This window comes from Poecile atricapillus, chromosome 20 (assembly GCF_030490865.1).
Source record: "Poecile atricapillus isolate bPoeAtr1 chromosome 20, bPoeAtr1.hap1, whole genome shotgun sequence".
NCBI classification, from domain to species: domain Eukaryota; kingdom Metazoa; phylum Chordata; class Aves; order Passeriformes; family Paridae; genus Poecile; species Poecile atricapillus.
Window position 1 is genome coordinate 8,508,128 of NC_081268.1, and position 23,111 is coordinate 8,531,238.

The 23,111-nt window shown below is 45.6% G+C and overlaps 1 protein-coding gene across 1 annotated transcript in view; it reads right to left on the reverse strand.

Moving 5' to 3' along the window:
* The window catches only part of PAPPA (pappalysin 1), a 178,398-nt gene that overhangs the window by 86,223 nt on the left and 69,064 nt on the right, over positions 1-23,111 (reverse strand). Inside the window, exons 7-9 of the mRNA XM_058853889.1 lie at positions 19,858-20,365; positions 2,182-2,310; positions 511-602 (exon numbers count right to left, since the gene is read on the reverse strand). Coding sequence (XP_058709872.1) covers positions 511-602; positions 2,182-2,310; positions 19,858-20,365 — 729 coding nt within the window. The remainder of the gene's footprint in view (positions 1-510; positions 603-2,181; positions 2,311-19,857; positions 20,366-23,111) is intronic.

A 23,111-nucleotide genomic window follows, 5' to 3' on the forward strand; every position in this document is an offset into this window, starting at 1 on the left:
AACCAGGCTTGCAAATGAAATCTGATTAAGTAGTTTTCACCTCTGAAAAAGGGGATTAGCCAGACCTTTGATCCTCAGATATTGATTTGCAACTCAAAGGAGGTGTGACCTCAGCTGGACTTGCTTCTGGTCTCAGTCCCTTCCCCTTTCACTCCTCCTCCTGTTTACCAGAAAAAATCAGTTCATGTCTTCTCACGTAGTCAGATCTAAAGCCTATTGAAGCCAGTGGAAAACCACCCACTGACTTCAATGGGCTTTGGATCAGTCCCACAATGGCTGACTTAGCCCTAAGTCCTGGGCTGTTTCAAAGCCAGCAGAACCAATTTCCCATCAAAATGACCAGAAGCTGGGAAGATATGTTCACCTTTCAAACCTACAAATTCCATTTTTTTTTCTCTCTCCCATGACAACTCTTCAGCTGGAAATTCTGAAAGTACTGCTGGTTTTTCCCTTGCACCCTGCACAGAGTTGTTGCCCACCCTGGGTTGAAGGGCTCTGAGCTGGACTTACCGATGCAATTAAAGGACAGCTCCTGCAGGCAGAACAGGGAACAGCCATCACCGTTTATCTTGTTCATGTCATCACACTCTTCCCCCAGTTCTCTGCAGGCAGGGCACACAGATGCAAAAAGCAGTCAGCTGGCAAAGTAGCATCAACCTGGTGGTGTGTGCACCCCTCTGAAGAACCCCAAAAGCCCTGATATCTGGTAAAGCATCTCTGTGTGCCCACCCCTAAAATACCTCTCCCTTCTTCCTGAAGGGAGGACTTGCACCATTCCTGGTTCACAGGCTCGCCTGGCCCGTTCCCTCCTGCACATGTGGATACCACTTGCTGTTCTCTGATGAGGATATGAGCAACTTCCTTCATAGCTGGTGTGGCTGTAGCTCAGCAGGTGGGGAAAAAGAGAACAGGAATCTCTGAAACTCTTTGTATTAAATCTGGAAGGGCCAGACTGTGACCCCAGCATGGGAATAACAAGGCACAAAGCCTGGAGCTGGGCTATTCCAGGTGGCAGCACTCGGAGATCAGTCAAACAGGGAGCAGGGGGTGCTGGGGACAGAGTCCTGCCTTGTGCCAACCCTCACGGCTGTGACAGCGTGCGGGGAGAAGAGTGGGAACCAGATGAGAAAGGGGCTGCCACAGCTGCAACTGGGGCCACAACCAACCAAGCTGTGACAGTCTGGTTCCTGCTCACTCCTGAGGCAGCTCAGCTATTGTTTGACACTTGCTGCAAAGCCACAAGTGATGTTTGAGGAATGTGCAAACATAACAGTAGCAGAAAAGTTATGTAAAGCAAAATTAATCTGTCTTTCTCCACCTCTCTTTCCAGGATTGCCCTAGATTCATATGTTGTTTGATTGTTTTCTTTGCTTTCCTTGCCTGCTGGGCCTCTTCCTGCAAATATTTGCTGCCAGGTATATCATCTGACAGAGTTGTGCTGCGTGACTGCTGATCAGCATTATTTCAAGCAAATAATACTGTCTGGATTAAGCACTTGCTTGTTGTTACTTCCATAGTTTAAATAATTAAATTACCTAATGCCAGGAAGCTTTGAAGCAGCAGCCTTAAAGGCCAACATAGTAAAAGGATAAACTCTAAGGTAGTTGTGAAAGATTGTTTTACATTTTCAGTGGCCTGGGGACTGGTGAGAGAGGGGAGCTGATTGAGAACACGCAATTCCCAGCACTCTCCCTCAGAGGCCAAATCTCTCACCTCCAAAAGCATCCCAGCTCTGGTGGTCAGTCAAACAAGGGGCTGCACCAGGAACTTGGCCCCAACACGTGGCAGGGTTTTACCCAGCTGCCACACACATGGGACAGCATCAAACACTGCGTGAGCTTTTCCAGCACCAGGTCTGTGCAGGAAATGTCATATACATGTACAAAGACACGGACACACGGGCAAACAGCATAAACAGCACAGAGCGTCCTTGCCTATCGATCCTGCTGTCTGGACTCCATTATCTGTATCTCTGTCTGTATCTCCTGGTGCCAGGAGAGAAGGGCCTACGTTACAATTAAATGTCATCATCCTGGTAATCATCAAGCACGTGAGTCATTATCTACAGATGAGAGCCAGCCTAACCTAAGGAGACATCAGAGGTCATCAATTCCTTCCTAGCCTCAGATTCTGGCTGAGGAGATGTGCCCAGATTTATCTGTTTGCTTGCTCCAGACTTACATTTGGATAATCCCATCTCCACAGTATCCACTGCCAGAGATATAAACGAGGGTGGGGGACGGCTCGCTCTCCTCCATCCCGGACACAATGACCACCTGGTATCTGTACGTGGTCCTGTCGCTCAGCTCCCTGCCAGACAAAAGGAAAGTCAGTCAACAAAGGCAGTAGCAGCAAAGGGCAGAGAAAGAGGGACTGGAGCAGGGTTTGGCTGCCAAAAAAGCAAGGTATAGTTCAGTCAGCTCCTCCCAGGGTTCCTACTTTGTTTTGATGGGATTAATATTTGGTTGGGTGTCGCTTTTTTTGTGAGCACAGTCAGTCCTACCTTTGTCTCTGCTTGATTTATGCACAACTCTGAAATAGGTGCAGCAGAAACCATTTCCTGATGCAAACCATGCACTTTGGTGAGTTGCTGCTTACATCTCCACCCACTGCAGAGATGGCAGTGCCAACCCTCACCCTGAGCAGTGGGAAACACCGAGAGCATCACCAAGAGTCAACAGGACTTCAACATCTGAGGAACCAGCCCTGTGCCTCACTGTGTCCAGCCTTGGACACTTCTGCTCCACATCAGGGACAGTGCTACCAGCACTGCTACCACAGTTCATCTAAGGAATTTTAAATACCCTCTTATTCACTATTATTATAAATACTCATTATTTCCTGAGCAGCCCTGAGCTCAATCCAGCTGCACCTGGAGCCAGTGGGAATGTGATGATTAGCGTAAGCTGGGGATGTTTCAGTGATGGACAAATAAGTTATCCACTTCACACATGGGCATTAAAACAGTAGAGTTAAAAAGATGGTCTCTTCCAGAGCAAAAAATTGGATCCACACCACAACACCGGATCAGGATATTAGCATTGAAATATTCACAGAAAGAATTAGCAAACTGTTACATATTTATGCAAAGCCATAATTATCTAAGAGCCGTGCATCTGTAAATGAGGAATAATATTTTTCATATGCAATATGGGAATAATATAAGCCTAATAAAAATGTTTAGCTCTTCCACAATGTCTTTTACGCTATCAAAACTCTCCTCAAAGAAACTCATTACAGTTGTCCTCATTGTACCGATTTGTGAAGCCATAGAGTGGCCAAGGCAAAATGATTTTCTCAAAGTCATCAATCAAGTTAATTGCAGAGCAGGAAAGGCAACCCAGCTCTTCCCTAACCCTGCCAGTCCTCTGCTCACTGCACTCACATTGCCCCAATTACTGACAGCAATATACACGGCTTTTTGTCACAGGAACTTGGTCAAAAATCATCTACTAATGAAGTGTATACTACGAGGAGATAAATCTACTACACAGAGCAGCAAAGCCATTCAAGTGGATATCAATGAGTTACTGAAATCTTCAGGTTCGTGAAGAAAGTATCTCCTTACAAGATTCATCAAATTAACAAGCATGACTTAAACTCCAATATCCCACATTATATTTTACAACAAAGCTGTTTCTCATGGATACTGTGCCTGCAAAATAACTGGCATTGAATGAATTGCCAACAGCACAGGGATCTGACTCTTTGTTACTGCACATGGCAGTGGAATGGGAGTGAAACTCAGTGGAAGGAAAACAGAACTGGCTTTTTCATTCCTTCTGCACCTGATTCCTGTCAGCAACAGTCTGTGGCTCCTATTAGTTAAATTTGAGTGTACATGCAGCACAAACAGTATCTTAATTCACCTACAGGCTGGGGAGATGTCTACCCAGATATTGGTAAGACTGTTTATTCAATCAAAGTGAAAAGTTTCAAACTTCTGTCCCTTGGGATTTGTTTAAAGCAACTGTTTTTCTGGAAAAAAAAAGAAAGAAAGAAAAAGAAAAGAATTATAGGCAGTAACTAAAGTGGCAAAACACATGCTGTAGTAAAATAATGAGGGTTTTCCTCTAGATTTCACTCCCAGATAAATCGACTTACTAAGATGGGAGGTTTCTCATATATACTGATGAAATCAAAGCAGAGCCAAGCTTTGATTATTAAAGAGCAGTTATTTCTCAAGTTCTGTCTCAAAACCATCTCAAAACTATTTGTAAAATATTTAAGATTAACAAGTACACTTGCAGAAATGTGGATTTTGTCACTGGGGATCTGCTAACCACAAAAAAAAAAGATTCAATTTTTTGAAAATGCTAACAAATGAACAGTTGGGGCAGCTACAAAGTAAATAAAGCCACACTGCTTTCTGATGCACTGAGATCACTGTCCTGAGTGCAAAATAGGAGTTTGCAGATTCTGATTTTTGGTGTGATTTCCACCAATGTCTCCAGGTCATGGGGCAGGCTAAGAGCAGTGAACGTGCCTTGCACATGGGTTTTACTGGAGGGAAGTATTTGTGTGCACATGTAAGCAAAGGGACAACAGGAAAAGCTCACATTTGCTTGGACATTTGCAGAAATACAATGGAGGAAAACCTAGAACCAAATCAAGCACGAGAGAGAATGTGGTGGTTCTGAATTATGAGGTGGCTGGAGATAAATGTCTATCTGGGTGAATAGGACAGAAAGTTGGAAATGAAAGTTATTAAGTGGGGAGAACTCTGGCCTATTTAATTGTACGGATTAAGAATGGAAAATTTTGGATGGGGAGAGGGCCCCTGTGGACATGGAGTGCATTGGCTGCTGGCTTTGTGGCACTGGGCTGTGCTCTAACCCTGTCACCTGCTGCACATCAGAGAGGGGAGATATCCAACTGAACCCTGCTCAAAGATGGAAAGCTCTTGAAGCTTTATGTTGTGACAGGCAAATGACCCTTAAAATTTTGTGACACCATTTATTCTCCAAAAAGAAGGTGAACAAAATCTCTGTCTCCTTATACATTATTTGCACAGTCTGGTTCCCCTTACTCCTCTGCAGTTTGGGTAGAAAATAAGAGCTGTTAAGTTATTTATGCTCATACCTCAATATCTTTGTCTTAGGATAAAACACAAAGAAAGGGAAGAGAAATGCCTGGAGACGTGTGGTCCTTGTAGAGCAATGGCAGGCTGGGACCAGGTCTCCAGAGGGGCCAATCTTCCTCATCCTCATCCCAAACCCCCTTCTGAGCAATCTGAATCTTCACAATCTTCTCTGCAGTGGGGGATGACAGGGGAGCCCCAAGGTGTGCCATCCAGGGCAGCACCAACAAACCAGCTGTGCCCAGGGATGCTCAGAAATGAGATGTCTGATTCAGAGAGGTTCTCCAGCATCACACAGGCAGAGCTGGAGATGTGGCTGGACTGGAACATCCAAAAAACACCTTACAAACTCAAAACTGAAGCCATCATGCTTTCAACTAACCCTGGCCTGACACAACGAGTGACAAAAAGCTGAGCTGGATGTGGCATTTCACGATTCAACAACTGGAACGTGAGATCCTTACATCCTCCTGAGCTGTTAAATGTGTCATATCAGCAGCAATTTTAGCATTCCTTCACAGTGCCCACATTTTGGAGAAATATAGCTGCTAAAGGGATGCTATTGCAATAGTCCAGGCAGTAATCCAGTCCCACAGTGAGGGAGGGAGGAAGGAATGCAAGAAGAGGGAGGGGAAGGGTTTATTCCCTCTCTATAGTTCTAGGATAGCAAGGTTGATAGCACAGACTGTATCTGGAGATATCAGCCAGACAAGATGTGCTCCAAGTGGTGATAAAAGTGTGATTTTTGACCATTTATTTCCTCTCCCACCTTCCCTGTGAGCTGGTGGCACAGTGCCAGCAACAAGGGGCACTTTCCACTCCTTTGCTGGGCAGGACCCGGCACATGGAGGCTCCCTAAGATGCTGCTTAAGGAAGTGAGAGAGAAGAACATCTTTAACATCAAGGATGTGAACAAACAGTCTTCAAATGTATATCTATGGTCTTTTAATGACCTTTTCTAGAACTGAGTAAGCCTCATTGATCGCTGCAGCTTCCGCCTGTGGGGAGGCAGCCTTATTAAAAAGCAATGACTCAAGCCCTCTGCTTAGAGGGGGAATTAGGATGTGCCATGTGAAATACCACGAGGGCAACTTTCCTGTCTGTTGTGGCAAGTGATGGATCCAGGGTCAGGAGTATAGAACTCTCTAATTCTTTTCCTGTTTTTACTGGGGAGGCTGGGCAGTTGAGTTAATCTTGCTCTCTCTCTCCCCCAGGCGAGGGACCTCTGCTTTCAGTTTGGAAAACTTAGTCCTGGAAAACTTAATGGGAAAAGTTATACCTGTGGGAAGATGGTTTTTACTCAGACCAAGGTGGGTTTAAAGGATCACTGAATTTACAGAACACTCATGCCCTTGAGTTCCAGCAGACCTGCAAGGGCTGACACTGCCACAAGCACATCTGCTCTGTGCACGCTGTAGGGTTTCAGCATCGGAGGACACACTCAAGATGAAGTGAAAGCAGTGAGGGAAAGCAAACATCCTATGCCTCTTTTCCTACTACCATGGCATATATGTTTTTCCTACTACAAATAACAGGAGCAGGGTTTCTTATACAGGAATGACTTGTTTCCAACATTGAAAATATCTGTAAGGCTGAGCCCAGCTTCTGCCCTATGAACAGACAAATGGTCAGACAGCAATGAAACCAGACTGTTCTTTCTTAAGGACAAGATGACAGGATTAAATTCCCAATTAAATTACAGCTGTCACAGCCAATGTCGTGTGAAACAGGCAAATTCTACACCTGAAGTGTCCTCATGAAGGACCCATCTGTCTTTGACCTTAAACAGCCACCAAACACTCGAGACAAATGCTGACATTTCCTTGTCATCTCTCTGCAGCCCAGAACAAGCCCTGGTCTGCTGGTGACACCCCAGCTTCCCTCTAACACTGTCACCTTTGCTCCTCTTCTCTAGCGAGGAAGCCTTGCCGAGCAAAACAGGAAATCTGCTGGCAGCAAACAGCATCAACCACACATCTTCCCTCGTTGCAATGCTTTAGATCAGCTGCCAGGGTGGACTGAATTACAACCACAAACAGAAGAGCTGAAGGGCTACACCATTGCTTGTCATGTCAGACACAGCCTGGAGCTGTCCAGTCTGTCCCCACATGCTGCTCACAGCCTCTGAAAGTGACGATTCCAGAGGTCCTGAATTACCCCAAATATCCACTAACACCACAGTTAACCCACAGGTTTCGCTATCCTCAGGTGCTCCAAAACCAGCTGATAAAGAGTAAGCCAGGGGGATGAGGTCACTTTAGGACAACCCAAACAGATCTGCTCCCCAACTTCCATTCCTTTCCCTTCATTGCCATTGACTGCACAAATACAACTGTCCTCTTCTTCTTCTCTCCTCTCACGCTCCCCCTTGCTCTGCCTTTTTTTAATAAAAATGGCATGAGAAGCACGGCAGAAGATAATGAAGAGAATTCTTGCCTGGCTCTGCAGTGGGGAGAGAGGAGGGGCGGGATGCTGTAAACACAAGACGGACGTCAAAAATCCCGAGCTCTTGCGCCGGGCTGTTATTTCAGCTGTGGTCCCAGCTCTGCCTGTTTGGATAAGCCCAGCAACATGGCAGGTGCAAAGGCCTCAAAACAACTCTCTTGCCTCTCTCTCGGATACTGAGCTGACTCAGAAGACACAAATGCCAAGGAAACAGCCTTGGAGAGGCTTTTCTGTCTCTCTCTCTGAGGAGAGAGGTGCCAGCAGGGGCCACAGGTTTGCTCTATGCCCTCCAGCTTTTTTATGATTTGTTTACAAGCACAGGAAAATAGGGTGGCTGGAGTACTAAATGAACACCTGGGCTGGATGGGAGATTGGGAACTGTATGGTGGATTTCTGCTCCTAAATTCAACTTAAACCTGAACTGGGTGTTTCCAAGGAAGAATGATGGAGCAGCCAATGGCCTGAACAGATAATCTCAGCTGAACACTTGGTGGGTACATTCTGTACCAACAGGACTCTGTGCTTTCTGAAGCCCAGACTCAACTTTTGCTTCTGGCTGTGTCAGAAAGTTTAACTAACACCTAAACCAGCCTAAACCTTACCCACTTATGCAATAACCCACGGGTTTGGGACTGAAGTCAGAGGTTAAAGGATCCAACATATTAGAAAAGGAAAATATCCTTTGATCCTTGGAATATTTCTAGGAACCAAAGCCACCACCAACTCTCATAATCACTACAAATCCAAACCAATTAGTCTGCAGCTCTGCTCTCACTTCCATTGGTGTAAATCTCAAGTAACTCAGCAAAACACTGCAGGTTTAAACCACTGCAATCCAGCTGCTCCTCTGTCCCTCTGAGCTGCATTTGCTGCTCAGAGCAGCACAAGATGCCCTGGGGCAGGATTACATGTCTGCTGTAGCACCTCTGCTCTGAAAGCCAGGTCCTGTTTAGAACCTTTTAAACATTTGATTTTGAACATTTTTTTTACACATACTGCTCTCCTCTGTCTTTCACTGTTAAGTTTTATAAGTAGCAAACCTATAGATATGTATGCAATTGATTAACTTCTGCAGACTTTGATATAATCCTCCAAGCATTTGCCCTGCTATGGTTAAAACACAGTAGCATATTTAATAAAAAACAAAGTTTGTAGCCAAGGCCTTAAAGACAGTTCTCAAAAAAAAACCCAAACAAAAAAAAAACAACAAACCAGTGTCAAGAGATTTTCTCCTTCCATGTTTAACAACAACAAAAATATGATTTTTAAGGTGGTTGATATAAATGGACAATCTCACTGAGATTAGGTTACAAATCCTGGGCTAAAGTAAATCCTCGAGGCCCTGGGCCTCAGGTGGGTGTTTGCACTAGAAAGGCAATTTCACGGCAGCACACAGGTTAAGTGTCAGAGCACCTGGTTGCTATTAGAAGCAGGGAAGGAAGGAAAAAAATCTGTTTTGTTTTCTTCTTCACTGCTGCACTCAGACCCTGAGTGAGATGGGAGAATTTCTCAGCGTGAGGCTCAGATGTGGCCACTGCAGGAGGGGAGGCTGGTGTGGTTCAGCCGAGGGAGGAAAGACTGGGGGACATGAAATGCAGAAAACCCCATTTCCAAGGGGCAGAAGCCAGCAGTTCTCCATTGATTCTGAGGGAATGACGCCAGTATCCTCCACCTGAGGACAGTGCTCCGGTGTCCCGGTGCAGCAGGGAGGAAACAGGAACAGGGCCAGCAGGCAGGCTGGGACAGGATAAGCGCTGTCAAGGCCATCACTGTCACTGACAAAGCTCTGCCTGTTGCATCGTGCCTCTCTCTGAGCGCTGCCTGCTCACTGACACCCCTCACCATGTCCTGCTTGTGTCCCCTCACCATGTCCTGCTTGTGTCCCCTCACCATGTCCTGCTTGTGTCCCCTCACCATGTCCCGCTTGTGTCCCCTCACCATGTCCTGCTTGTGTCCCCTCACTGTGTCCTGCTTGTGTTCCCTCACTGTGTCCTGCTTGTCTCCCCTCACTGTGTCCTGCTTGTGTCCCCTCACCATGTCCTGTTTGTGTCCCCTCACTGTGTCCCGCTTGTGTCCCCTCACCGTGTCCCGCTTGTGTCCCCTCACTGTGTCCTGCTTGTGTCCCCTCACCATGTCCTGCTTGTGTCCCCTCACTGTGTCCTGCTTGTGTCCCCTCACCATGTCCCGCTTGTGTCCCCTCACCGTGTCCTGCTTGTGTCCCCTCACCATGTCCTGCTTGTGTCCCCTCACCGTGTCCTGCTTGTGTCCCCTCACTGTGTCCTGCTTGTGTCCCCTCACCATGTCCCGCTTGTGTCCCCTCACCGTGTCCTGCTTGTGTCCCCTCACTGTGTCCTGCTTGTGTCCCCTCACCATGTCCTGCTTGTGTCCCCTCACTGTGTCCTGCTTGTGTCCCCTCACCATGTCCTGCTTGTGTCCCCTCACCATGTCCTGCTTGTGTCCCCTCACCGTGTCCTGCTTGTGTCCCCTCACTGTGTCCTGCTTGTGTCCCCTCACTGTGTCCTGCTTGTCCCCGTGCATCCTCCTGCTTGCACCAGGCTGTAGGAGAAGTGCCTGATGCACACCCTGCCCACCACACCCTGGGAGCCAACAGCCACCCCACAACTTTTGGATCATCACTGGGACTGAGAGCGCTTCAGCTGCCGCTCTCAGCCCTGTGCCAGCCCATCGAGCTTGGGCAGAAGTCTCTTCTCAGTTTAAGGTGGTCAGCTTGGCAGAATAATCTTCCCCTTCCCTGAATCCAGACCTGACTACCTGGATTTCTTTTCAGCAGGTCTGAGCCTGATTTTCAGAACTCAGTACCCTCCTGTTTCCCTGTAATCTCAAAATGGTGAACAGAGCCATGGGAGCAAACACTCTCAGTGTCTGATCCGAAGGCTCCTGGAGCCAGTGGAAGCTATTTTGTGCATTTTCAGTAGAGCTTAGATTGGGCCCCAAGTGAACACAGATGTTTGCAGTGTTCTCTGCTTTCACATCCACCATCCCACCTCACCAACACCTATTTTGGGGGGTCCAGGCAGGAGGGCTGTGGCCCTCCTGCTCCCGAGGAGGAGGGAGGATAACAGAGAGGGATGTGCTGCCACAGCAAGAGCAGAGCAGAGCACAGACATGGGTGAGGAGATGAGGAGATTCCATTTCTGTTCTTCCAGAGGAACATTTTGTCATTTCCCTCCTCAGGGGTTCTGTGTTTTGCCTTAAGCCGCTGCAGATTATGAGAAATCCTACTGGCTGGTCTCCAGTGGGATCTCTAATGGTTTAATAACTGAACATTACTGAACATACTTCCACTAGCCTCTTCCTAAAATCCCATCATGAGCTAATTTCCTCTATTGTCATTACATCTGCAACTGGTCTTACAGTTTAAAAAAATGCTGAACCACTGTGAATAAATGATCTGGTTTACTGCACTGGGCTTTCAGGGACTGATAATTTGGGGTATCAAATTCCAGGCACTGTCTCTGAGGTACAATTTGAAAAGAAGAAGGAGCTTGCTTTCCACCTTGCTCTTCCTACCACAAAAGTGCCAGGAAAATGCTGGAATTGTGATATATTCACAGAGATGCCCAATGTCACCATTCATTTAAGGAGCTCCTGACCAAAAAGAAGTTTGGTGAGAGAAGTTTGGGTGAAACAATCACAAGATGTGTGCCTTGGGCCTGCAGCAGGATCAGCAGGTTGTACACCGTGCAGTGATGCATCTAAAATCGTGGCATTCCAGAATGGTTTGGGTTGGAAGAAACCTTAAAATTCATCTCATTTCAACTCTTCCACTAGACCAGATTGCTCAGGGCCCTGTCCAACATAGCCTGGACACACTTTTGTCTTGTCTGTCACCGGATCCCACAAGATAAAAAGGACAGCACAGGTATTTCAGTCTGACTGCAGTGTTCCTTCCAAATCCTTGCCTGATTGAGTGTAGATTCAAATTTAACAGAGACTTGGAATGCACTTCCTAGGAAAATATATTAAAATAAAATGCCCAGGAAATGATCAGGCCAATAGTTCAACAAAAGTAGCTGAGAAAAGCTGTATTGGCTGACTGATAAAAAGGTAGGTAACACATTTCTGCTACTTCTGCGGTATTTGAGGCTCACTCCAAGTTTTACAAGAGAGTTATTTTTAAATTGTTGCATAACACATGTCTGTCCAATATTTCTTTCCTCAATCAAGCAAAGAAAATGCATTTGTTATTCCTGGGAGATTTCTGGTGCTTCTTATCTTATTTAGAGCCCAAAATAAAGATGCACACAAGAATGCAAACATCAGAGAAGTTATTATCCATGAGATAATGCACAGCCTAATTTACCACATATCTGAGACTGTTTCACCTGCAATGAATTATTTTGCCCAGCAGGAAAAGTCCTGTTTGACCTTCTAATTTTTTTTACTTTTTTTTTTTTTCTCCTGCAGCTGAAAACTCTGCTACTACTTCTAGGTCATGAGTTCAAATTCCACCCTGGCTGGGAGTGATTAAATATATCAATTTCTAATAGTATCTATTTGGATAATAATAGGACAGCTGTTAATGTTCACTTTTTTAAGGACTCTTGCACATGGCTAAGTTGTAGTCTACAGGTTGATTTCTCTGCAGCCTCAGTGTAGAGCTCAAGAGGTACTTTGGAGATGGGAATCCAATGTTTCAGCAGCCCCTGGGTAGTCCCTGGCTGGAGCAGAGCTGATCCCAAATCCAAGTGTCACTCCCCAGACAAGGCAGTCCCTCTTTCCTGAACTAATTTATTTAGGAGTGGCCATCCCATCCTTCAGAGATAGACCTGGGCTTAAAAATTCCTCTGGGCTGCCTTGTTTTGGGATCACAAACCCATAAAGATATCAACCCACCCTCACTACCTTTATTCTTGCATCATGTGCAGCCGAGCCAGAACAGGAGCTACGGATTCTGTCAAGTGCCAGCTTTAGTTACAGAGTTACGTAAGAAACCGCAAGAGCGAGGAACCACAAATCTATCACTACAGCTGGCACCAAACGGCCTCTCTGCACAGGCTTAGCGGAAAAGCTGCCTCCTGAATGGGCAAAGAGTGTCAAATTGTTCTTTCTCCTCTCCAGGGCAGGGTTAAGGCAATTTGGCAGAGGGTGGTAAGGGAAAAAATTGCTCTATCTGCTCTGTGTGTGAGGTCAGGAAGCAGGTTTTCTTCTTCTACAAAGATAACCTGGCACCTTTAATGAAGAAAGCAGGCAAGAAGGAAAGCCATCAGAATGTGGCTTCCAGCTGTCAAATCACATCAGCCAAGTGGAGATGCATCACCCCTGAGAGCAGCAGCACCACTGGCCCCCAACACTTCACTGGGAGCTCTTTGGATGAAGGCACTCTGTATTTCCTCTGTGAAACACCCAGCACGCTACTGGCAGCTATAAATAATAACAACCAGCACCTCGGGATTTAACAGCATGGCATGTGAAGGAGAGAGGCAGGAACAGGAGATGGAATGGAAGCAGTTTCCATCTTTTTCCTCCTCCTGGCTCACTGAGCCAGAGCAGAGCTGTGTGCTCCTACCTGGCACAGGGAGCAGCATCAGTCACCCCTGTGCCCCCCTGCTCAGACCCCTGCAAGCCACAGGTGAGGCCCCTCTGCTGGGAAAGGGAAGAATTTCCCCAGGGGGTGTTGGCAGTGGAGTTGCTCCTGGGTGCAGGAGTCTCCTTCCCATGCACATCACCTCTGTTAGGGTCAGGTGAACCCATGAGCAGCTTCCTGCTGCTGGGAAGTGTGGGAGAGGCAATTGTCCCGTGTTGTTCTGTTCTTTCCTCACGGGGGTTTCCAGTTTCATTAGCAGGGCAATCTGTACTGGCTGCACGAGGAAGGAGCTGATGACACAGCCAAGGCCAGGCATGGCCTCAGAGCAGCACATGGACAACGCCAGCCCCTTGTCCTGCTACACTGTCCTACACCAGCTGCATATCAAACATCACAGCCTTGCCAAAACTGACCACAGGCAGCTCCAACACACACAAAACTCTTCACTGACAAGGCTTTCGTACAGTGACAGCACAGCCACTATTCCTGATGGGAAAGTAGGATCTGCAAGGGAAAAATGAAACATTTACTCCGCAACAAAAGGACTCTGGATGAGGAACTAAGCAAGTTTTTGAACCTGAAACTGGAAATTACATGGTTAAGAGTAACCTGGTGGGACAGAAAGGTGTTTGCTTCTTGGGAAAGCTCAAAACAGCTTTTTCCATGGAAAGCAAACGATAGGGAAGCTCTTAGAAATGAGCAAGAAAGTGTGAATAAGAGTAAATCTGTTTCTGCTGAAGCTTGGTAAAAGTGTTTCTACATTTAGAGAGAGGAGCTGTAAAATGTCATATGGATATAGCCAGGGATCTCTAACCTATTACTAAAGAAAAACTAATATGGAGAATTGTGCAATTATGGGAAAGAAACCTCCTAGGTGGAGACTAGTGAAAAATACTTTTAATAATGGCAGTTTCCTGGGAGTGCCTGATGTGAGAGTGGGCATTAAATACTCAGTGACTCAACAACAGACACACTGTTTTGCATTTACATCTAGTACCAATAATAGGTTGGGTAGAAAGAGAAATTTGAATGAAAATGGAATTTTATCATTCAGTTATCACTTTGAGGCTGACTAACAAACACTTCCTGAAAAAAACAAAAAGATCAGAAACTCAAAAGTTCAAGTATCCAGAGACATACAGAATTGTTAAATAGGCTCAGTCATTGCAGATGGAGTTATAATGCAGAAATTAATAACTTACAGGTTTGGATGTCTTGAGATGGTCCATATGTTGGTATAAGACAATATTACACATGTTAGGACCAGGAAAGTCAGAATAAACTGGGAACTCTACTGCAAGTGAGAGGGGAAGAGACCAGTTAATTGGAAAGTCAGGCTGAATGGAGCTCTGAGCAACCTGGTTTAGTGATAAGGTGTCCCTGCCCACGGCAGGGGGTTGGAATGAGATGAACTTCAAGGCCCCTTTCAGCATAAACCATCCCATGTTTCTATGATTCTATGATTCATTCCATTGCAAGCCAACTATGAACCATTAGGGTGATGAAAAAGCATAGGAGGTCCTTGCACACATCAAGGCAAGGCCTTTCCAGGGTAGCTGGGTAAGTGTTGGTGCACAAGGACAGCTGGAATGACATCCACAGTTCTAAAGCCAGCTGAGAATCCAGATGTGCAGCACGCCAGTATTGCATGGACAACCTTGCAGATAAATCTGGGCATGTAAAGTGTTTTCTTAATATCTCAGTCCTATCTTAGATACTCCCCAGTATTTCCTGGCATATCAAGAGAGGTTTGGCACAGTAACTCTGGAGGAGGGATGAGCAGAAGATGGGTGATAATATGGGCTTCAGCTTTTGGTGTCGGGAGAAAAACCACCCAGTGATCTGTATCTTGTTTGGGTGGAAATATGGTGTTAATTATCTTCATGACAGATAGATTTGGCAATTCATTTCAGCTGCTTTAGATCATACATTCCTCTGGCTGGTAGACCTCCAGAAAACAGAGAATAGACCTTTGAGGTGAAGGAAGGAATGCCATAATAAGGACAGATGTCGCTGTGAAGTTTTAGTGTTGCATTCTGCAGGGACTTGGGTTTAGATATCATCAGTGTGATGTTCATAATTTCCCAGTCTGTTCAGCTCAGCCAGGGTCAGGTAAATTCTTGAGTTCAGGGGCTAAAAGACACACCAATAAGTGGCTGTAAGGAGCTCTTGGTCATTATGAACAGCTGCTGCTGATTCTCCAGCCTCTCTGCTTGTTCATATTTGTAGAAGCCTTCAGAATAAAGAGTCACTTTCCATTTGACTCATCCTCTCCTCAGACAAGTCACTGATCATATGCCCCTTCCAACTGGGGACCAGTAACAAATGGTATATACATTAATAAGTCACATTTGAAAAGAAATTATTGTGTTGGGTAAAGTAGAGGCCTAAAGCAGGTGAAATGCTAAGGACACACGAGCAATGAAACTCTAAGGACACACAAACAGTGCCACAGGAGCCCTCCAGCCACCTGCCATCCTGAGGGTGGCAATTTCTCTGTCATTCTGCAAGCACTCCAAGGAGAAAGAGTGAGATCTCAGTCCACAACCTTGAGGTGTTAAAACAGAGTTAAAACCCAAGAAATGACATGGAGTTTGCAAGTTCAGCACTGAATGGAAGTCCTGATTCTAAGAACATATTTAAAAATATTGTACTTGAGCAAGAACTGCTGTTTGCACAGATGATGATCAGTCTCCTCCAACTATTATCAAGCAACAGAAAAGCTTTAGCCATAGAATGTCAGTGCAAAATAGCCAAAATTGAGAAGAAAAATCTATTCCCTGTACAAGAAAATGCAAGCTTCTCTCTCAGTGTTTCTTTTTTGAAGTCTGAATGCAGGATCTCTATGTGTCAGCTTGGTACCAAAGCTCTGGTAGGAATGACTCAGAATAACATATCATAGCACTGCAAACTTGATTCTCAGAGAAGCTCAACTCTGCAAACCCAAACCTTGTACCAGGGCTTCGTGCTGAGATTCTTTCTCAGGTTATTTTAGTCAATGCCTTTGTTTTGTAAAAGCCCTACTGGTTAACACCACAAAGACAACCTGATCTAGTGCTGTCCACCACACTTTGAGGCTTCTTACAAAGACTGTGGCAGAAAACTTGGGAAAATTTCCAACTCTTTGAAAGTTTTTCAGTTAATCTGACAACTTTCCAAAACCAACCTCAATGTCTCTTGGCTTGGTCTGCCAGAGGAGAGCACGTAGGTCTTGTAAGGGCTCTCAGCTCCTCACTGCTCACAAACTGGGACACTGGGAGTGCCATGGGGAGCACAGGCTGCTCACCCCAGACTGCCCTGGGGGGACTGACACCTAACTGTGCCTCTGACACCATCCAGAGAGCGCTGGGCACCCACTGCCCACCAAGCTTTTTAAAAATCAGCAATGATTACTTTCCAGCACAACAACATGAGCACAAAAAAGCTCCAGCAATGGCAAAAAGACACTACCTCAATTGCCATTGTGACCATGTCACACAGCATTTCTAGAGAACAGCCTCTGAGCATGTGCACAACCCACACTTGGGATTAAATTGTGAGCTGAGACTTTGAGACTTGCAGATGAGGCTCCTTCCTTTATCAGTTGCTGTGGTGTGAAGACTCAGCAGTTCTATGCTGCACCTGGCCTGACCTCTTTTTTCTCCCCACTGATTTATTTAGCTTTCTTCTCTCCTCCTAGGCTCTGACTCTCATTTTGTATCCCAGATACCAGCAATTCTGGCTGATCACACTTAGTGAAATTAAGTGTATCTTGCCTGGTTTTTGTAAGGTCCAAGGATAAGGTCCTGGATAAGGTCCTGTCCCTTAGAAATGAATTTTTATGCCTCAGCTTGAGCCAAGAGTTGAGATTAAAATTCATCTTGAGAACAGAAGGTCTGGCATTATTTTGCATTTCTTAATAAAATGTTTCCACTGTTCTAGTTATTTACTCTCCTCTGTGGAGCACCCAGTGCTGACTAGGCAAGGGCTATCCATTAAAGGCTGTCTCTCCTCTCAGCTTAAAAGGAAGTTCCCTCTCTTTGACGGGAAGAAGGTAAGAGAAATTAATTTTTCTTTCAGCATCACCACACCTGGGGAAAGGATCTTGCTCACAGATAACAGTGCAAGCAAATATTTTCTTTGGGAGAAAAAGAGAAAGTGAAGATCAAGGTCAGAGGAGGCAAGAGTAAAGATATGTGACTGCCTTCAAAATAGCCTTCCACAGAACATGTGGGGGTGTTGTTTTATTTAATATGGAAAACATGCAAGGGCACCAAGGAGGGGCAACTGGCTTGTGGCTCACAGGGAGATAAAGGGGCTGCAAAGTCAGGCTGCACAAATATGCTGAATTCCAGTGGTGCAGAATGAGGTAAACAGGCAGATGTGAACAGGGGAGAGAGACAGCATTTACCTCTACACACATTTATTAAGTAGGAGCAGTGCCTCTGTCCCTGAATTCCCTTGTCCTTTCCTTCCTGCTTAGGGAGTGCAAAGACTCTGGCTGGATTTTGCACAGGGCTCCAGTGGAAAATTCATATTTTCAGAAAATCTCATACAGAGTTTCAAGGAGTTTATTGTGGCTCAAGGTATGGCCCAGCAGCAGCTTCTGAAACTCTGAAACAGGGGATATGGATCAGTGCTGGGCCTGGATGATACGATAAAAATTTAATCTCACTTCTTAAATGTTCAAACAAATGCAGAAGTCTTGAATCACACAGAATGGGTTGAGTTGGAAAAGACCTTAAGGCTCATCTTGTTCCAAACCCCCTTGCCATGTTTAGGGACACCTCCCACTATCCCAGATTGCTCCCAGCCCTGTCCAGCCTGGCCTTGGGCACTGCCAGGGATCCAGGGGCAGCCCCAGCTTCTCTGGGAACCTGTGCCAGGGCCTCAGCACCCTCACTGTAAATCAGCCAAAACAGTCTCAGAGCCACCTATAAGTACTTGAGAATCTCCACATCTCCTGACCCAGTGACTAAAACTTCACTTCCCCAGTGTCCTGTCAGAGCTCACTGGCAGGATTTTCCTGTGGTCCCTGGTAAGACACAGAGGAATTGAGCCCAGCTGGCCCGCAGGGTTTGGATGGGATTTGGTTGTGAGGTTGGCTGTGCCAGCTTCCAGGAGCATCCATTTCTGTCCCACTGATCACAGCTGGAGCCCAGAAACACTAAATTAAGTGTTTGATTTTTAGCTGGCTGTGTAACTACCTGAAACATTCAAACAGGGACAGTGCTGTTACCCAACGTGATTTAATCAATTATCATCAGGAGAACTGCCATTAATTCCTGAATACTGATTTAATTCTTAGAGCACTCCTCTGCTTGAGCTAGCTGTAAGCTAGAAGTGACCCACAAAATCATAATAAAAGACAAAGAGACAAAATTCAGAATGCAAGTTATGTTTTGGGCTTCTTTTCCTTCACATTGTGTTATGAAGTCAAAACTGGACCTGTTTCTGTGGGAACTTGTGCTAAGGTATGCAAATATTTCAAACCAAACCCAGTCCCATTTTCCAATGAGAGTGGGCTAGGTTTCAGGCAAAGATGCTTTCACAGCAAAATCTTGGGAAAATTCACCACTTTCCACGTTTCCAATATGCCAATATCCATCTCATTCTAAAAGCCAGCAATTGTTTGAACAAGGCTACAAACCAAGAAAGCACTTAAGCACATGCTTAACTTTCAGCACATGAGTAATCTTAGTGATGCCCTGGGTTTTGTTTTTAGATTCACTATTGTTAGTTACCTTAAATTTTTAAATCTGTAGGGACAATTTGCATCTTCTGAGATGCATAATTGGGCCATGAAAAGGGGTGGTAGCTGGTGATTACTGAATTGTTAATTAATCATTTTTATTCTATTTAAATATGCTTTAGAAGACCATAATGATGTATGCTTCCTTGATATTAGCGGTACTAATTAGATCATCTTTTCTAAATTAGAGTGCAGTTTTCTTAGCAGGTTTCCTTTTATCTGGTGTTCATTTTTCAAAAGAGCTTCATGTTGCTCCCACAGATGAGTGAATCATTTCCAGGGAATCGTGTTATGTAAAATATGTTTTTCTTCCTGTCAAATGCTTACGGGTAGATCACAGATCTCCTCAAAATCAGTAAATATTTTGAAGTTGGACTTTCCTCTACAGTAATGTATCCCTTTACTAGATGACTGTAAATGTATCTGGGATACAGTTATTCTACAATCTACAGATTTTTCTACAACAAACTAGAGCATTTGCCATGTTTCCCATTTCAGAGCAATCTCACACCAATTCAACTCGGTTTAGTGACCCATGAAAGCAGAAAATGGAAGTGGGTCATGTAAAACACATTTACACACCTGAACATGCAGGTGTATTTCTTTGCACACTTTCTTTAGCAGTTAATCAGTTCTCCAGCACTGAAAACCCTGCTCTCTCCTTCTCCAGCAAAATATTACTTTCAAAATCTTCCCAAGGAAATGATGACCATGTTATTCCAGAGGTGCTCATTTAGGTTCGCTTAAACATTTAATTTATCATGTCTTAGGCAGATTGCATTATCCTTTTTAGTTAAAGAAAGCCTGAATGACACATCTCTGTACAGCCAGCCCAGAACTTTCTCAAAAACTATCCATGAAATCTCAGGCCATCTCATTTGGGTTTAATGCTCCTGGTTTCAGAGTCAACCTATGAGGACATTCAGTTTTGGTAGTTCTTGGCATGTCTGTCTAGTTCAACACCTTAACAATCACTTGCAGTGCTGGACATTAGAAGGATAAGAACAGGGCTTTGTTTTGATCTATCCAGCTCTCTGGAAAGCAGCTACTTACGTATCAACAAATCTCCTGCTGAGGTTTGAGATGACCACTGGAGATCCCGACGGGAAAGGAGGGTCCCGGACCACTTTGTACTGGATGGGTTTGCAGCCTGAGCACAGCGTGCTGTGGGGGACAGAGCTCAGCATGGCAGCATCGATTTCCAGGTGCTCATCCAAGGTGTAGATCTGGATCCCATACACCTCCTCTCCCACTTGTCCCACGTCCAGCTTTATGGTCAGGGGGATGTCGCAGAAGACGTTCTGCGGCCCGAGAGAAATGTTCTTCCCGCTGACAGTGAGCAGCTTGATGTCATTCACTGCTCCACTGGAGTCCCAGTCTGGGGAGACAAACGTCACCCAGACCGTGAGGGACTCTGGAGTCAGGGGATAGCGAAATTCCAGCTGCAGGTAGCAGCCCTGGGGCTCAGGGCAGGCTGGGGGAACCGTGTGCTGGTTTACGGCTGAATTGGGACTCCACGTCCTGACGCTGGATTTGCAGGGCTGCTCAACATCAGGGTGCCCTGGAAAGGAGGAAGGAAGCAAAGAGAGGGCACAGAAGTTAGAGAACATGAGTTTTCACTGGAATCAGTTTAAAAGGCAGACTGGTGGCAGGAGAACATATCTGTCCAGGAAATTATTTACTTCATCAGAACAGCCAGCACGGGGAGGAAGAACACCAGGATCTGCTGGCCAGGTGAGAGTCACCCAGTTTAAGTGGCCAGCTGGGCTGGACACCATACTTCACACTCTGTGTCAGTGCAGCTGGGCCTGCATTTCCTATTTCTAGTGCTTTTCCCTGTGCCAAACAGTGGCATTTCCTACCCCTTCCATTTGGTTATTTACCTGATAAACAGAGTCACTTTGCCTCCAGTTCACCTCCTACTTATTTATACCCTTGCCTCTCACTCGAAAATACAATCTTTTTCCCTTCAACAAAGACAAGAAAAGAGCCTTTGTTCCAAGAAGCTGTTGTGCTGCTCAGGGGAAACTCCTGTGGCATTTACAGGCTGATCTAGCATGTTGTGCAAGGCCCCTTTTTTTTTTTGGAGGCACATGGAGCACAGGTCTGAGCTGTCTCTTTGCTCTCGTTGTGATGAAACAACAGGCACTTGTGCTTTTACTTTTCTCACCGTTGGCTGTGTCCAACTACATGGGAGGTAGTACTAAAAAATAATGAAAGCCACAATGCTTGCAGAGTTCCCAAATACTATGGTAACATTACAATTTGGCGTGGAGTCATGGACTGCAAGATCCAGAGGGGTCAGATGGGTGGAACAGTTGGTAACAGAATCCAGTGAGAGCTATAAATTCCCTTTCCCTTCCCAAATAATCACACGAAAAAGGAGGCAAGCATGACAGGGAGAAGGCAAAGTACAGAGAAGAAGATAAAGAAAGGTAATGAGAGGAAAGAAATGCAGAAGGCAGAGGGGAAAAATGGACAGCACAGCTGTTTGCAACTGAGGAAAAAAGCAAGATAAACTAGTGGGCATACATGGACAACCAGGACATCAGTACTAATTTAAAGAGAAAAGGGCAACGTGTGAAGGTTATTCTGATTGTCTGTGATTCAATGAAGTGTTAGAAATGTGCCTCTTTTGTCAAGGATAAACAGCTCAGGGAATTCTCCCGTTCATACCAAATGAACCCAGATGCAGAATAGATTTCCTGGCAGCCTTCCTGCGATTCAACACTACTGTCCTGCAGATGCCCAACTTCTCCCTCACCTCCCATATCCCAGAGCCCTTCTCTCCTCCTCACATGGCACAGAGCAGAGGGAATTCCACTAAGATCAGCATCTGGAGAGACCACAGCAGTGATACACTTTGAAGAAAGCCAGAGGTCCATTTAACACGCTCGAGTTTCCTCCCTGGTAAGTGTGCAAGCCCTGTGGACAATTCCTGTGAGCAGCAATGCCCCGTTCAGCTCACGTCATCTCACCCTCACTGCTGGCTGGGTGTGCTTGGCTGAGCCCCCTGACGACTTCCTCAGACCCACAGCAAGCTCCTGAGTGCAGCCCCAAGGTCTTTTTTAACTCCAGTATCTCAGAGGGCTTTGGAAAGATGTGTGAATTTTACCACTGCCCTCTCACAGAAAGGAAAATGGAGCTCATGGCTCAGAGCCCAGTACATCCCCACCTGGGATCCTGCAAATTCACCTCTGTCAGTTCAAGGCCTCGGTAAGACTTAAATTCCAAACAAACCTACACTTTTTGGTAGATCAGTGTGTGATCCCTGGAGATGTGTGAATTGGACTCAGACTCCAGGGAACTTAGCACACAGAGCATTACCCCAAAACAGGTGGCAGACTGTAGCCATTCATAAACTAAAAACCTCAATGAAGCTGAGATAAAGAAACTCTTTCTTCAATATTATCCAACACCTAGACCTGGGTAAGAAAGATTCATTTAGCTGTGGAAGAGGATTAAAACCTTATTTCATATAAGTGGATTTCTAGAAATAGGTAAATACTCTGAAAATTACAAATATTTGTATGTAAAAAGAAACGGTGTAGAAGTTGTTCTTCCCCTCTGCACTCAGGTTCTGAAAATCCTTTGCCTTATGAGACAGATCAGACACACAACAGCACCTCATGCAACATCACACCTTGCCTAACACAGAGCAGGAATGTGAGGTTTGTGAGGATGAGCCAAACCCCATGTCCTGACAGGAGAGCAGGGCTGGTGGGTTAGGAGAGTGTCTTCCTCTCAAATGCTGCCCACAGCTCCAGCCTGGAGTGCTGACCCTTCATTGTGCAGTTAAGTGCAGTGCTGGGATGAATTCCCCAGCACAGGGACATCAGGAGATCTCAGGATATCACCCCTGCTACAACTGCAGCTCACCTGCCACATTTCTTAGGTGGTCAAGATAAAGGAACCACCCAGTGGGACTCCAATGTCCACCTGGGACAATTAAGATACAGAAGGAATTGCTCTTGAGGGAAATATAAGGCCCAGGAAAAGGCTGAGCTCTAGAGCAGTGCAAAGCAACAACATTTTTTATAATAATCTCACACTTCTCTCAGTGAGCCAAGCAGGAGGAACTGACTGATATATGCATATATTGCACAGCAAGCAAAGGTACTCACTGGGCTTGAGCCAAAATCACCTTTCTTACATAAAACCCCCCTTTGACAGAGTTATGGAGGTGCTGTAAGGTTTGTTGATCTAGCTGGTGTTGCTGGTGAGAATCCAGGTGGGTTAGAGCTTTCTGGCTCTATGGTGAAGATAAAGAATAAATCTGAGCTGCCCGACCTCTGCCAAGGAACAAA